At 41.7% G+C, this 15,903-nt stretch overlaps 2 protein-coding genes across 2 annotated transcripts; one reads left to right on the top strand and one right to left on the bottom strand.

The window, feature by feature from the left end:
• The first annotated feature begins 1,915 nt into the window (after positions 1–1,915).
• TAS2R4 (taste 2 receptor member 4) lies at positions 1,916–2,816 on the top strand. Its single transcript, XM_021692976.1, is given in 3 exon segments — positions 1,916–2,200; positions 2,203–2,638; positions 2,641–2,816. Coding segments are annotated over 3 exon segments (897 nt in total).
• Positions 2,817–9,254: 6,438 nt separating this feature from the next.
• PRSS37 (serine protease 37) lies at positions 9,255–14,080 on the bottom strand. The gene is made up of 5 exons (XM_021692971.1): positions 14,047–14,080; positions 12,219–12,360; positions 10,761–11,014; positions 10,067–10,203; positions 9,255–9,491 (listed from the first exon to the last, which is right to left on the bottom strand). The coding sequence occupies exons 1-5, from the start codon at positions 14,078–14,080 to the stop codon at positions 9,351–9,353; spliced, it is 708 nt and encodes a 235-aa protein (XP_021548646.1). The 3' UTR covers positions 9,255–9,350.
• Between the last annotated feature and the right edge of the window lie 1,823 nt (positions 14,081–15,903).

Below are 15,903 nucleotides of genomic sequence, written 5' to 3' on the forward strand. Positions count from 1 at the left end.
GTTCCCAAGGCCACCTCTCTCAAACATATGTTTTCTTCAGTGCATCGCGGTATATTGCTTTTGGTGTATTAACACGTGAATCAATAGCAACTTATGACAATAGCTCATGAGACCTTCCAATTTTCCATCAGAGGCCCCTACTTCTCATTTTTAGTGTTCTCTGAACTCTTGGGCCGAGTTCACAGATCCTGATCCTTAATGAGATTGAGCTGCAGTTTGGGTGTAGAAAGATCATAAATGAAAATAAATAAACAACAAAACTAAAAAAAAAAAAAACAAACCCAAAATACATTCCAACATTTCTAAACAGTTTCAGTGTCTACCAATGCCCTTTGCCTTAAATAATGTCCCTGAAATTTACCAAGTTGAACAGAGCTGTCTAGATCTTAGAGTTGTGTTTGTGATTTTCTTGCCTTGGGATGGGTGGAAGACAAAGTCTGATATTCTGTTGATATTCTGAAAAAAGTTTTAAGAAAGCAAAAATGACCTCAAAAACTCCCAACAACTGCTGATGACATTTTATGTTATTTTCTGGTGTTTCTACATTTTGCTGGGCTAGAAAAATGTATAGTATAGGGACTAAGAGCATTATTTCTGGAGCCTAACACATTGGATTCAAATCCTGACCTCATCACTTAATAGAGGCATGATCTTTGGCAAGTTACTAAACCTCCTTGGACTTCAGTTCCCTTCACTATAAAATAGGTAATTTTATAAAATACCTCATAGGATTGGTGTGTGGATTAAGTAAGACAATGTATGTAAAGTATTTTAGCAACTAAAGCTTAGTAACTACACAATAAATATCAGCTACTGGCATTTTAGCTTATCGGGGTTGAGCCCGGAGAATGTGCCTCATGGAGTTCTAGTCTTATGACAGTGTTGCTGGTGGTGTAAGAGGACATGATCTAAGCGAAAGCCTGCTCCTTCTGGTCCCCAGGGGATGGTGGGAGGGGGAAGAGGGAGACTGAAAAGGGATTACAGGGAGGGCAGGTGAGAGTCCAGATTTCCCCTCTCTTTGAGGACTGCTTAAAAGCTCCCAGGTTGTGGTCAGTGGGAGCAAAACACAGGCACTGACTCAGTCCTGAATGTAGGCGGGGCAAGCAGCAACCAAGGAACAAGGACCTCTCCCTGGAAGCCTGAAGAGACAAGGACACTGAGGCTGATATTTTTTCCAAGCAAAGCATATCACAGCAAATGATTATAGCACAAATGTATGTGACTGGTGAGGGAATGCAAAGTAAAGGAATCATCCTGATGGAATTAATTGAGAAAAGGCTTTCTTGAGGAAGTGTGAAGTCCTTGAACTTGGTCTGTTTGCAACTGTGAATCACTGTGTGTGCTCAGGGATGAAAGAGTAACATTGGCAAGGCCAGATGAGAGATGAAGAAAATAGGGCTGCAACATATCAACAGGTTACAGGGGAGAGAGAAGCTGGATTTCAGTAATCTACGGATGTGTGGATGAGGGTGGGTGGGTAGGAGTGAAGCCTGGGAATTCCCCCATCTTCTGGTGTGAAAAGAAAAGCTTCATTCCCTGTGAAACAGGCACAGAGACATTGCTGGACTGGAGTTCTGTCACTTGGATTTGAAGTCCTATGGAGCATTCTATAACTCTTCCCTCCAGCTGTCCTTCTCTTGGCAGAGGGGACTCCCAGGTTCACTGGGGCCATTTTAATAAGGCATTTCTAAGGAAAACAGGATATGAATGAAGAAATAGTAATGCAATCCTGGGAAGATTCGCATCTCAGGAAAAGCAGCTGGCTTTTAGACCATTAATGGCTCATTTGCCACACTGGAGACAATTAGAAAAGGAATGTCCTTCCTGGCTGGGTCCTGGCACCTACTTGCGCATCTCAGTATTTCTCCTGTTACCAGTGTCCGAACCATGGCTGCAAAGTTCTTAGTGAGGAAAGATGCTTCAGATATTCTTTTTCTCTGCCATTATTGTCTCAGCAGTTTTGAATTTTGCAGGACTCGTTGTGAATCTGTTTATCGCAGTGGCCAATTATCAGACTTGGCTCAAAAGCCCCAGAATCTCCTCTTCTAATAGGATCCTCTTCAGCTTGGGCATCACCAGGTTTCTTATGCTGGGACTGTTTCTACTCAACATCATCTACTTCTTCATCTCTCCAAATGTGGAAAGGTCAGTGCACTTATCTACTTTTTTCCTGTTGTGTTGGATGTTTTTGGACTCTAAATTAGTCTCTGGCTTGTCACCTTGCTCAATGCCTTGTACTGCATCAAGATTACGGACTTCCAACACGCAGTATTTCTCCTGCTGAAATGAAATCTTTCCCCAAAGATCCCCAGGCTGCTGCTAGCCTGTGGGCTGATTTCTGCCTTCACCACTCTCCCGTATGTTGTGCTCAGACAGACATCATGCTTTCCTGAATTTGTGCCTGGGAGAAATGGTACAGGATGTGACATCAATAAGAGCGTCTTGTCTTTGGTGATCTCTTTGGTCTTGTGCTCATTTCTCCAGTTCTTCATTAATGTGACTTCTGCTTCCTTGTTAATACATTCCTTGAGGACACATATACAGAAGATGCAGAAAAATGCCACTATTTTTTGGAATCCCCAGACTGAAGCTCACGTGGGTGCTATGAAGCTCCTGATCTATTTCCTCATCCTGTATATTCCTATTCAGTTGCTACTCTGCTACATTATTTCCCTTTTGTTGGGATGGATTTGGGAGCCAGATCCATCTGCATGGTTATTTCCACCATTTACCCTCCAGGACATTCTGTTCTCATTATTCTCACACATCCTAAACTGAAAACAAAAGCAAAGGAGATTCTTTGTTTCAACAAGTAGTAGAATTTCAATAGTAAATAGTGGCTGGAGTCATCTCATGGTTTGGGAGCAGGGTTTTCTCTGTTAGCAGTTTTCCTAGCGGTCTATGGAATTCATTTTTGTAATTGCTGATCTGACCTCCTCGGCCTTTGAGTGTCTGTATTTTAGTTTATTCTGCAATTAAAAAAATTTAAAATATTAGGCATTTTTTTCCCTAAAGAACTTGTTTAAGACATTACTTATCATGTAGTTTGCATGGGTGTTGCATCCCTGGCTAGTGGAAGTCACCACGTTGTTCCATGGGCTACTGAAGTATAAGGGGGAGTTCCCCCAAATTAAGCAATACATTATAGTTCACATCATTAGTTAAATTTTTGAGGTTTAGCTGAGGAGCCCTGGGTAAGGGCTTAGCAATGGGTGAATTGTCATCAGCAGGGAGTCGACTGGCTTAAAACATAGTAAGAGGATGCAAAGAGCAATGGAAGAAAAGAAAAAGTTTTAGAAAAGGGAAGAAAGAGAAAGAATGAAAGGGAACAGGTATATATTGTGGCAGATGTACAGAAAAAGAACCCTCACCTTGCTGGGTCACAGTCACTGAGCTATTATTACCAAGAAACTCTAGGACTAAATTTCTAGGTTTGTTCTGGAAAGAAGGGAAGGGCCAGGGTTAATGGGTAGAAGGAAGTGATTAGTTTAACAGAAGCCCAATCCAGGAGAGTTCCAAGGATCTCAAAATCCAGGGAGCTAGCCTGAGGTCAAAAGCAAGTGTGTGGGGCACCTGGGCAGCTCAGTTGGTTAAGCATCTGCCTTCAGCTCAGGACATGATCTCAGGGTCCTGGGATTGAGCCCCACATCAGGCTCTGTGTTCAGCAGAGTCTGCTTCTTCCTCTTCCTTTCCCTCTGTGCATGCTCTCTGTCTTGCTCTCTCTCAAATAAATAAAGTCTTAAAAAAAAAAAAAGGCAAGTGCCAAATAGTGAAATTAACACAATCTGAACACAACCTTACAAAAGATTATACCCTGTCATGTGATATGGAATTCAGGGGAAAGCCAAGAGTTTACCAGTCCAGTAGCTTGGTAGTGGGAGCATCAGACTTTTGGTGAATATGTGTCATCTGCTTATGAATTTATGTACTAAGTTGTATGGGCACTGCACAGTTCTTCAGGGGAACACTTTTTTTTGAGGGAAGGGGAGGTGAGACAGCAGGAACAGAAATCTGAAGATGGAATATTGATCAGTTTTTGAATGGGAATTGGAGATAATAATTTATATTTATACAGTTTTTGTATTTATAAAATACTTATGTAACATTTACACATCTCAAAGTAAATAATCTTATTAAAATAACAATCTCTTTATTAAAATAGAAAAAAATGAGAAATCTCCAAATTTTACAAATTACCTGATTTTTCCCATTCTGGACACCAGAATCTTGACTGCATTCATTATTCAGTAAGGATTACCCAAGTCAATATTTTATGCTAAAAAAAAAAGTTTTTTATCATGTTAGGATCTTAAGATTATGAGAAAGAAGGATTAGTGAGGACGGTTAAATGTGCACCATGACATAAGAACTCTAAACAAGTAGCAGAAAGCCTCATGGTCCCTCTGGATCTGTTCTCTTTCCTTTCTCTTCCATAGTAATAGAATTTTTAGCTACCTAGAATTTTGGCAGTGAATTACATTTTACAGCTTTCTCTTATAAGTAGGTGTCCCACGTGATCAAGTTCTGCCAATGGAGTATGAGGAGAAGTGATGTGTATAATTTCTAGGTAGTGCCCCTAGAACAGGTGTGCCCTCCCTTCCCCTTTTCCCTCTTCTTCCTGTGCTCTGGAATGCCGGGTGTGATGAATGATTGGCCATCTTGGACCAGCAGATGAAGTGCCTGCCTGGGGATAGTGGAGAAATCATCCATCCTAGTTGGCTTCACAGTTCCTGACACCGTGGAGCTGCCACACCAGCTCTGAACTGTTTACACCTTAACTGCAGGACTGTTCATGGGAAATAAACATCTCCATTCTTTCAGACACTGTAGTTTTGTGTCTCTATTGCCTTACTCAACAAACTTATGCTATACCATATTCCTTTGTTTGGGCACTTGCCCATAGTCCTCTTTGGGCAGAGTTTTTAGCAATGTTGTGGGTTTGGAGTTTTGCTGCTTCCAATATGCTCTGCCACTAAATACTTATTAACCAAGAATTTAAACTTTTAGAGTTTATTTCTTCAAGATATGATTACTTATAGGCTCTCTAATAAGCAATATCCTGCACCTCCCTATATTCTCTGCCTATCCACGAAAGGGAGGGATGTTTAAAACTCTTTGTTAAGAAGAGGAACTCTCTGAAATGAAGGGTGGGTGCCAGGGCAGTGTCTGTGTATGAAACACACAGTGTGGTAGCTATAGCTTGAGCACATTGCCATTTAACTTTATTTTTTAATTTTTAAAAATTTTATTTTATTTTATTTTATTATTATGTTAGTTACCATCCATTACATCGTTAGTTTTTGATGTAGTGATCCATGATTCATTGTTTGCGTATAGCACCCGGTGCTCCATGCAATATGTGCCCTCCTTAATACCCATCACTGGGCTAACCAATCCCCCCTCCCCCTCCCCTCTAAAACTGTCAGTTTGTTTCTCGGAGTCCATAGTCTCTCCTGGTTCCTCTGCCCCTCCGATTTCCCCCCCCTTCATTCTTCCCTTCCTGCTAAAGCCCAATATTGTCTGAGCTACATTTTCACATGCAGTTTTATTGGTTCCTCACAACTTCATAGAAAATGTTGGTATTACCCATCATACAGATGAAAAAATTGAGGCACAAACAGGTATAAATGACTCATAAACTAGGAAAAGGTGGATCCAAGGCTCCAATTTGTCTTCTGACTCTAAAATCCAGTCTTTTTTTTTAACTGTATCACAAGGTGGGTGGAAAGACTGGGACAGTGTAGGATCATGCCCAATTATAAAGCTTTATCTTCTAAGACAAGAAGAAAATATTCAAGGGGCACCTGGGTGGCTCAGTCAGTTAAGCGTCTGCCTTTGGCTCAGGTCATGACCTCTGGGTCCTGGGATCAAGCCCTGCATTGGCTCCGTGCTCAGCAGGAAGTCTGCTTCTCCTTCTCCCTCACACACTCCCGTGCTCATGCTCTCTCTCTCTCAAATAAATAAATAAAATCTTCTAAAAAAAAGAAGAAAATATTCAAAAGGGTGTCCGAAGCACTGTATGTCCAGCCTGAAAAACCCACCCCAGGCTGCTAATATATACATATATAGACACACACACACGTGTGTGTGTGTGTACATGTGCCTATGTATATGTATATATAATTAATATTTTATAATATAATAATATTAATGTTGTATAATATAATAATATTTTATGGGTGGAGGTATAAAAATCTTATAGGTGCTTAGTTTCCTTAGGTGAAATAAATGTCATTATATCATGTAGATAGATAGTGGGCTTTTAACCCTGAAATTTAGGTGAGATGTGTGTGTATATGTATGTGTGTGTGTGTGTGTGTGTGTGTATATCAATTTTAAATTTTTATTATTTTATGTTTTCATCATGGTAAGTGTTCTCCTTAATCGCCATCACCTATTTCACCCATCCCCCCCACCCACTTCCCCTCTGGTAACCATCAGTTTGTTCTCTATAGTTAAGAGTCTATTGGTTTGTCTTGGTTTGTCTCTCTCTTTTTCCCTTTGCTCATCTGTTTTGTTTCTTAAATTCCACATATGAATGAAATCGTATGGTATTTGTCTTTCTCTGATTTATTTCACTTAGCATTATACTCTGTAGACCCGGCTATGTTGTTGCAAATGGCAAGATTTCATTTTTTATGGCTGAATAATATTCCGTTGTATATATATACTACATCTTCTTTATCCATTCATATATTGATGGACACTCGGGCTGCTTCCATAGTTTGGCTCTTGTAAATAATGCTGCAATAAACATGGGGGTGCATGTGTACCCTTGAATTAGTGTTTTTGTATTTTTGGGGGGTTAATACCTAGTAGTGGAATTATTGGGTCATATGGTAATTCAATCTTTAGTTTTTTGAGGAACCTCCATACTGTTTTCCATAGTGGCTGCACCAGTTTGCATTCCCACCAACAGTGCATGAGGGTTCCTTTTTCTCTACATCCTCGCCAACACTTTTTGTTTCTCGTGTTTTCGATTTTAGCCATTCTGTCAGGTGTGAGGTGATATCTCATGGTAATTTTGATTTGCATATCCCTGATGTTGAGTGATGTTGAGCATCTTTTCATGTATCTGTTGGCCATCTGAATGTCTTCGGAGAAATGTCTGTTCATGTCTTCTGCCCATTTTTTAATTGGATTATTTGTTTTTTGGGTATTGAGTTTTTTTTTAAGTTTTTTTTTATTTTATTATGTTATGTTAGTCACCATACATTACATCATTAGTTTTTGATGTAGTGTTCCATGACTCATTGTTCGCGTATAACACCCAGTGCTCCATGCAATACGTGCCCTCCTTAATACCCATCAATGGGCTAACCCATCCCCCCACCTCCCTCCCCTCTAAAACCCTCAGTTTGTTTCTCAGAGTCCATAGTCTCTCATGGTTCGTCTCCCCCTCCAATTTCCCCCCCTTCATTTTACCCTTCCTACTATCTTCTTTTTTTTAAAACATATAATGTATTATTTGTTTCAGAGGTACAGGTCTGTGATTCATCAGTCTTACACAATTCACAGTGCTCACCATAGCACATACCCTCCCCAGTGTCCATCACCCAGCCACCCCATCCCTTTCAGGGATGGGAGGTGCATCACTTTCAGGGTGGGAGGTCTCTAGGAGGTTTGGATGCCATTTTGATGAGTTTAGAGTTTATTTTCAGGTCAATTGACAAACATTATGGAAAGCAGTTCTTTTAGGGAATGTGTTTTGAAAGTTGTGTTAGTTTTCTATGGCTGCTGTAATAAATTACCACAAATGCCTTAAACTGATGCAAATTTATTATGTTAACAGTACCATAGGTCAGAAGTTTGACAAATTTCAATGGGCTAAAATCAAGGTGTTGTCCAGGTTGTGTTTCTTATTGGGGAAAATCCATTTCCTTGCCCATTTTGGTTGTTGTTGGAATTCAGTTCCTTGCAATTATAGCACTAAAGTTCCCAGTTCTTTGCTAGTCGGAAGCTGAGTTTCATTCTCAGTTTCTAGAGACTACTCATATTTCTTGCCCTGTAATCCCCTTCTTCCATCTTCAAAACCTGCAATAGCCGGTCAGGTCCTTCTCATTCTTTGAATCTCTACTGCCTCTTCTGTTGTCACGTCTCTCTGGCCAAATATTGTCTTCCTCTTCTACTTTTAAGGGCCCAGGTGATTACATTGGTCCCACCCATATAATCCAGGATAATTTTCCCATCCCAAGATGCATAAACATAATCACAACTGCAAAGCTGCCTTTTTCATGTAAAATAACATATTTATGGGTTCTGGGGACTAGGGTGTGGACATTTTTAGGGAGCCATTATTCTCCCTAACACAAAAGTCTCTAAAGTATAGATTGTATTTTAAACTTAGGAAATAGAAAATATTGTCCAACGATAGTGTGTGGTTCTTTCCTCAGTCTACGTCTGCTAGGAGATTACTTTACCCATCCTTGTCCTGTATTCCCCAATGTCTTGGATATACAGAATTTCTCTATCATTTCCAGATTTGAGACACCTGGAGTTCTCAGTTCTCAAGTTCTATACCAAGTTCTCAACCGGAGGACTGGTGCCCACTTTCTTGACTTTGTTAATCCCATGGTCTGTGGCTAAGCCCAATTTTTGCCCTTCCTTCACCTCCTCTCAGCCATATCTGCCTCTGGAATCTTCTACTGCCCTGAGGTTATACTCTCTTTGGATCTAGATGAGTTTTTCACCTTGTTCTGGAGCTGCCAGGCTTCCTTTGATTTATGTCAGTTGACCCTGTCCTGAAGTTCTCCTTTTTACTTCTTACCCATTTACTAGCTGTCTCACTGCAGCGTGCTGCCGTCAGCGCAGCAGTGAGAGAAAGCGTGGCTGTTCTTAGGAGAGATTATTCCAGTACCAACAATCTTAGCCACAAGTGAAAGCTTCGGAGTCTTTGAATAAGAGAAGTAGCAGGAAAATAGAAGCCAAAATCTGTTGTGATGCCATGGACCGCCCTATAATTTTGAGGCTAAGAGCATGGGATTGAGAATCTGAATTTGGGGGTTCCATTCCAGGCTGTGATGTCTATCAGCTTTAGATAATGTTAAGTGCTCTTTTTATTCTCAACTTTCTCATTTGTAAGGTGGGAATGAAAGATAACCTCAAGGATTTGTTATGAGCATTAAATGAGATAATGGATGTAATCCTAGTACAGTGTGATAAGTGCTCATTTCATGTTTTGTTCTTGGTTCTTCACATCATGGTGGGATATGGGCAGAGACACAACCAAGAAAACATAGGCTACTGGTGTAATGCATTTCCACTTGGAAATTTTATTTTGAGTTTGGAGAAAGTAGTGGCTTGTAGAGTCAATGACAAAGCCAGTGGGATGCAGAGGGAGTAGTAAGGTGTCATTTTTCTTTAGTGATGCTTTCAATCCAGGGTATATATTTGTGAACATTGGTGTAGATTCCGACATCTCCTCCCATGAAGTGTCCAACCTCGATCCCCTGGAGCTTGTTTTTGCAGATCACGGTAGCGACGGCCACTTCCTACCAGAGATCATGCAGAGAGAGGGAGACATAGAGAGAGAGATGATCAGATCTTGTCATAGGAGCCCTCTTGTCCCCAACATGGATGAGCTCTGCCCAAGGGTAGCATGCTGGGTCATGAAAAGAGCACCGGATCAGGAGACAGGAAGCTGGCTAGCTTTGGATCTAGATGAGTTCTAGCCTTGTTTCATCTTGAGAAAGTCAGAGAAAAACCTCTCTAGACCTCACATGTAAAATGAGTCAAACCCCATTTTTATCTGGACTGGTGAAGCCAGTTTCCATTGTGAAGTTTGAATTTTTTTAAGCCCATTTTGACCTGCAGCTATAAGAATAAATAATAAATCTAGCAAAGTGCAGGTGCTGCATGACACGCTTTAATGAATAAGGACATCTGTAAGGAGGGCCCATTACTGAAGGACAATGGGGGCTTTGCTGCAGACTTATCAAATTCTCAAAAAAACTGTGAGAGGATGCGGGTGTTTTAATTTTTTTTTTTTTTTTTTTTTTTTACTGTCATGATTGGTTAACTAGACACATACAAGCAAATGAAAACTGAATATAGAGAAAAAGATTACCCCAAAAATTCGGCTGAAGGCTTTCACAAATTTAACACATAAGGCGTTCCGGTGGCTTTTTCCTTGTTGGGTTTTCTGACACTCTTTATCAGACATCACAGGGGCCTCCAGGTTCTGCCTTAAATCAGGGTGTCTGCCTGAGGGAAGACAGGATAGAAGAAGCCTTCCTGTTCGCCATTGTTAAGTAGCCCCTCCAACCACTACCCTCTATTTCCACTGGTGTATGTCTGAAGAGAAAAGGAATGAGAAAAGGGAATGATCTTGTGCATCGCTATGAGAGTTAATCTAGAGGATTTAAAAATAGCCTTTATGTCTCTTTAGGAAACAGAGTTTCCTTTCTACTCTGTGTCCAGTCTTGGAGGAATAAGAGGTGACCTGACTCAGGTCTCTGAGGTTCTTCTACATGCAAAATGAGCCATATGCAAGGGAGGAGCACAGCCTCTTCAGTGGGAATCCTGCCTCTGACAGGAACAGTGTGGCCTCTGTTCAGAGTCAGACGGCCTGGTGACTCCAGCAGCTGAAGCCTCAAGGAGGTAGTGGTGTGTCAACTTCCTGGGAAGGGAGGAGCTTTGGACTTGTGGGTGGGTCTCTTCTTGCTAGACCACTCGTGGTCTCTGCCCATTCTCCTCTCCTCTCTTCTCAGCTATGTGGACATGGTGCTCCTCCACTAATTTGCTGTGGGGGGTACACTCACCGTTGTTGTCTTGGCTCCAGTCCAAACCTGAGAGTAGACAGACGGTGCCTGGCCGGACGTTGCTGGTGGCGAGGGGAAGGGGCTGGACTTTGTTATTGAGTCTGGCAGGTTTCTCCAGCTTAATGAGCATGAGGTCATCCTGGGGGTTGCTATGGCTGAAGTTCCAGTAGCGGATAATCTTGATGGGGTTAATTGCCTGCTCTGTGCCATCTCTGACTCTGATCCTGAAATTTCCCAGCATCACTTTCAGGTTTCTGGAGGGAGAAGGGGTTGGAAGTAATCACTGTCACCATCACCGTCATCATCATGATCATTGTCATCATTATCATTGTGTCGTCAAAGATGATATTGAATGTTACAATGTGTCAGGTACTGTGCCAGTTGCTTTATCTGGAGTCTGGATTACCTCATTCACTACTCACCACAAAACTATGAAATGGATTCTATTTTTAATCCATTTTACAGGTGAAGTAATAGAGGCGCATAGTAGTAATTCACCCACGGTCACACGGTGAAGGGGGAGCCTTTAACCACTGTGTTTTCATGTAGTATCCTTAATGTAGTAGAGAGGACAATTGTGCGTGGCAGAGAAATATTACTTTCCCTCCGCTCCAGCTCCAGCCTATCCAACTGGGCATTTGCATTCTGGTGGCTGTAAAAGATTGGGATGACTGGAGTGTTGGAGCTCTGTTTACTTCATCAGATCCACTCACAACCCCACTTCATCCTGCTCTCTACCTTTGGGAGGTGATATATGTAGATTAAATCAATGGATTCTCCTGTCCTCTGTTCTCTGATTAGGTTTTGTTGATAGCAAGCCCCAGGCAGTAATGGGAGGGAGAATGAGGTTGGAGTATTTATCCTCCCAGTTACCTTCCCACAGGGTTGCCACACCAGGCTTCCTATCAGGCCATCCCTCCACACAGTGCTTCCTCCCTTCCTCTCTCTCTCTCCTCCCCACCCTTCCACACCCCCCTTCTTGTAACCATTCTCTCCTCTTGCCCCCTTAGGCCTAGGGGTAGTAACTGTACCTTTCCAATACTAATCCTGGGGGCACTGAACTATTCTCAGTTTGTCCAATTCGAATGCACCCTCAGTTACCTGCTGGTCCCTTAAGTGATAAGACACATTCATACTGTCAGTAAAAAACTTGAAAGAACTGAGGAGGCATGCTCTGTGGAGCGGGTTTCCTCACTACTGACATTTGGAGCTGGGTGATTGTTGTGGGGGCTGGCCTGCGCACTGTAGGATGTTCAGTGGCCTCCTTGCTGTGGCCTCTATTTGCTAGATAGATGCCAAGAGCACAGCACCCCCTCAGTGCATTGTGACAAACCGAAACTATCTTCAGACTTTGCCACATGTACCCTGAAAGGGAAAGTTGCCTCCATTTGAGAACCACTGATGTAGAATGAATCACAGCTGCTTCCAGGGGTGGGGGGGAGGGTTCCCAGCACTCACGGTAAGTAGCAGTGAGCTGGGGCTAGCACCCAGTTGTTTTTGATGAGGACACCCACGCAGGGGTTGAAGTGAGACTTGAGGTATACCAGATAGGGAGCATGGTCTTCTTTCTGCACAGACGAGTGAGCAGAGAAAAGTGTCCCTGGGAAAATAATCAGTATTCTTAATATATAAAACATTCTTAATAGTAGGTAAGACATGTCTTAAGACAAATAAGACAATCAGCAGTTTCCTAGTTGAAAAGGAATATGAGCAATTTTAAAGAAGTAATCGACTGGCCAGGAAATGTGAAAATGTGTGACCCTCTTTTTCTAATAAAAATGACATAGCATTTTATCTAATATTTATAATAATACTTTTTGGTTTAATGTTGATACTATTAAAATCTAAGAAAGTACAATGGAAGAGACTCTCTTTCACTGCATGTAGGGACATGAATTAATTCTGTCTGTTTGAAAAACATTTAGAAATAGGCATCAAGAGTGTAAATAGTGCATCACCTATGACCTAATAATTTCAACCCCAAGAATCCATTCTAAAGAAATATTTAAGTGTAGACAAAAATTATGAATGTGTGCTCATTTTAGCACTATTTATAATAGCTAAACATTAAAAATATAAATGTCCAGTATAGTAATGTAGGGCACTGAAATGAAAAAGTACATCAACATATGGAACATCACATATATTAAAATTATATTTATAAAGAATATTAAACAACAAAGGAAATACTGGTAAACATTCATTAAGTTAATAATAATAATAAATATGTACATTAATCCAGTAATCCAATTGTCTAAAAACAAGCAAAGGAAAAAATAAACCATTTAAATGCAAAAGTAAATAAAATAAAGCCTGGGAGTAAATTTTAAGTGTTAGCATGTGTTGACTGAGAGGTGGGATTATGAACAATGTTTCTTTTTTTCTACTTTTTAATATTTCCAAATTTTTAATATGAACATGTAGTGAATTATTAAAAAAAAACACGTGAGAAGATAGGGAGGAAGGCTGCTTGTAGCGTCAGAAATAAAGTACTGTTCTTGCCTCGGCTGTCTTTGGTTCTTCCATTAATCCTTCCCAAGCCCTGGCCTATACCTCCCCACAACCTTTTATGATCACACAGCAATCCCAAGGGGAAAAAAGTGGCCTGTTAGTAAGGACAAGAGGCACTGAGCTCTTGTTCTAAGTGCTTTCCATGGGTTTATTTAACATTTTCACAACATCTCTATAATATAGGGAGTAATATCCCCATTTTGACAGAAGAAACTGAAGCACAGATGGCTTAATTAATTTGTCCAAGCCCACACAGCTAATAGTGATGCAACGCAGGCAGTCAGGAAGTGGTGGGAAATGCCTCACCAGCACATTCTGCCATCAGAAGGACTTCCTGGAAGTCAGGGAGTGAGGGAGGGAGGTCTTTGTGTTTGATCTTATTTCTACCTTCCTCATTCCCTGCATTCGGAGTCTCTTAACTTTTGGAACAGGGGGGATATCAGACTTCAAAATGAGTTCTCTGTCCCTGTGACTCCACTGGGACCTGCTCTGTGGGTGAGGCCCACATTTTGGAATCACCACAGGGAACACTCATTGTCGAGCATTCTCCAAGGCAAATGAGCACCATCACCTGCTCAGTAGCTTAGCACTGGAAGAGTGGGCTCAGCCTCCTGAGAGCCTTTGTGTGGGGTCTAGGAGGGGAGATACCTAGTTCTGTCCATGACTGGTTTTCTTAGGCTCTTCTTTTGTACCCTCTGCACACCCCAGTCTGCCTTACTCCAGCCTACATTAACCTGTGCCTTATAGGACAGAGTAGAAGGTCATGAATACATACCAGCAAGGACACCCAAATAGAAGATAAATTTCATAGCAGTCCAGATTTTTCCCTGCGAGATGCAGAAGATCAGCAGAGTATGAAACTCTCAGGACAGTGTTCTCCTCAGGAACGCCTGGTAGAATCAGTGGATGTGGTTAGGTATGGGGACATGAAATGGGATTGGAAAACAGCTCTGGGCAAAAACGGGGGAGGAAGAGGGCTCCAGGCAGACAGATGAAGGCCCTTCTGCTCCAGGAAAGATAGATTGTGCCTCTCTTGGGTCTTTCAGGGAAGGAAAAAAAGCCTAGTTTCTTAGACTTCCAGATCCAGGTCCCTCTACCTGCTGTCCCTAAAAGCCCATCTGCCTCAATCAGCTATCTGTGGGAAAGGGAGCTCTAGGCTCAGGACTTATCTTCCATATAGAGTTTCTGAGGCCAGGGCTGTGGGGAATAAGACTCGCCACCTTAGCTCAAGTGGGGTCCCCGGGTTTGCTCTGAACCCCCTCATACTTATCCTTTTCCTTAGCCCCTCCCATCTTTATTACACTTCCTTCATCTTTCCCTGTGATCACTGTTTGTTTCATCACTGAGCCATCATCACCAACTTGTTCTGTTGTCCTGATGACCAGCTTTGAGCTAAGGACACATGGAAATGAAAAGCACTCATAGAACAGTTATTTTGACAGTTGGAGAATGGTCTATATTCTAGGTTATATTAAATTTAGGACCTACTGTGTATTGGTGACAATTTAGAAGGCAGGACCTGTCAGGGCTTTTTACCTAATGAAAAGATTTGTCAGCCAGTAATAAACTGCTAGGGTCATCCTTGGATAATTCAGAGCACACTCTAACAAGAACACTTTTACTAATAGCACTTAACCAAATCCCAGGCACTGAGCTAAATTCTTTATAGATGCTGCCAGTGGTGATTTTATATCGGGTCAGTTGAAATGTAAAATTAATTATACTTTGTATCACTCTAGCCCTTCAAAGTCTCTTAAGCCCATAATCTCATTCCAATGGCACAACAAGCCTACAAAGAGGAGATAAGGCTGGTATCATTTTTTTCATTGATCTGTAGATAACAGAACTGAAACAGAATTTACATCACTGTTTCAAAATCACACATGATTGGGAAGACTAGAAATAGAATCTAGGTCTTATTATTGGAGACACATAGCTTTTCAACCATGTCCTCCAGGCTTCAGCTGATCAACTGGCATTCCTAGATCTTGCAAAAATACATTTCCTCACACATATTCCCTGAAGTGTGAAAAGAAAAAGAGACATGGTGCATACTTTCCTGTCCCTCGCAGTCAACACAGAGGTCCACTGGGGAGTAGGGCTGGCTTATGAAATGTGTTTGAGGTTCAAAGACAGGATGGAGCTGTGGAAGGTTTTCTGTGGTGAGGGTAGGATTAGTTAACAGAGGTGAAACTTGAGAGAGAGATATTCTTTACTCTGAGGTTGTTGGGCCTAGATTTCTTTGAAAAGCTTATGGACCAGGAGGGGAGTTTGAGGCCTTTCCAAAGACAACAGATTTTCTGGAGGAGGCTGGTACTGGGGACTACTACCTGTCTATGAGTTTCAAATTAGTATCTCCAGCCCAGACCTCCTGTCCCACGTATACAACTGCCTCCTAGACACCATTTTTTAAATAAAGATTTTATTTATTTATTTGACAGAGAGAGAGAACACAGGCAGGGGAAGTGGGACAGGGAGAAGCAGGCTTCCTACTGAGAAGGGAACCCGAAGCGGGGCTCGATCCCAGGCCTGAGTGGAAGGCAGACGCTTGATCCTGAGCCACCCAGGCGCCCCCTCCTAGAAACCATTTTTTTGCATCTGCTTTAGGTTCCTGAAATTTAGCATGTCAGAA

Source organism: Neomonachus schauinslandi, chromosome 12, assembly GCF_002201575.2.
Source record: "Neomonachus schauinslandi chromosome 12, ASM220157v2, whole genome shotgun sequence".
NCBI lineage: Eukaryota > Metazoa > Chordata > Mammalia > Carnivora > Phocidae > Neomonachus > Neomonachus schauinslandi.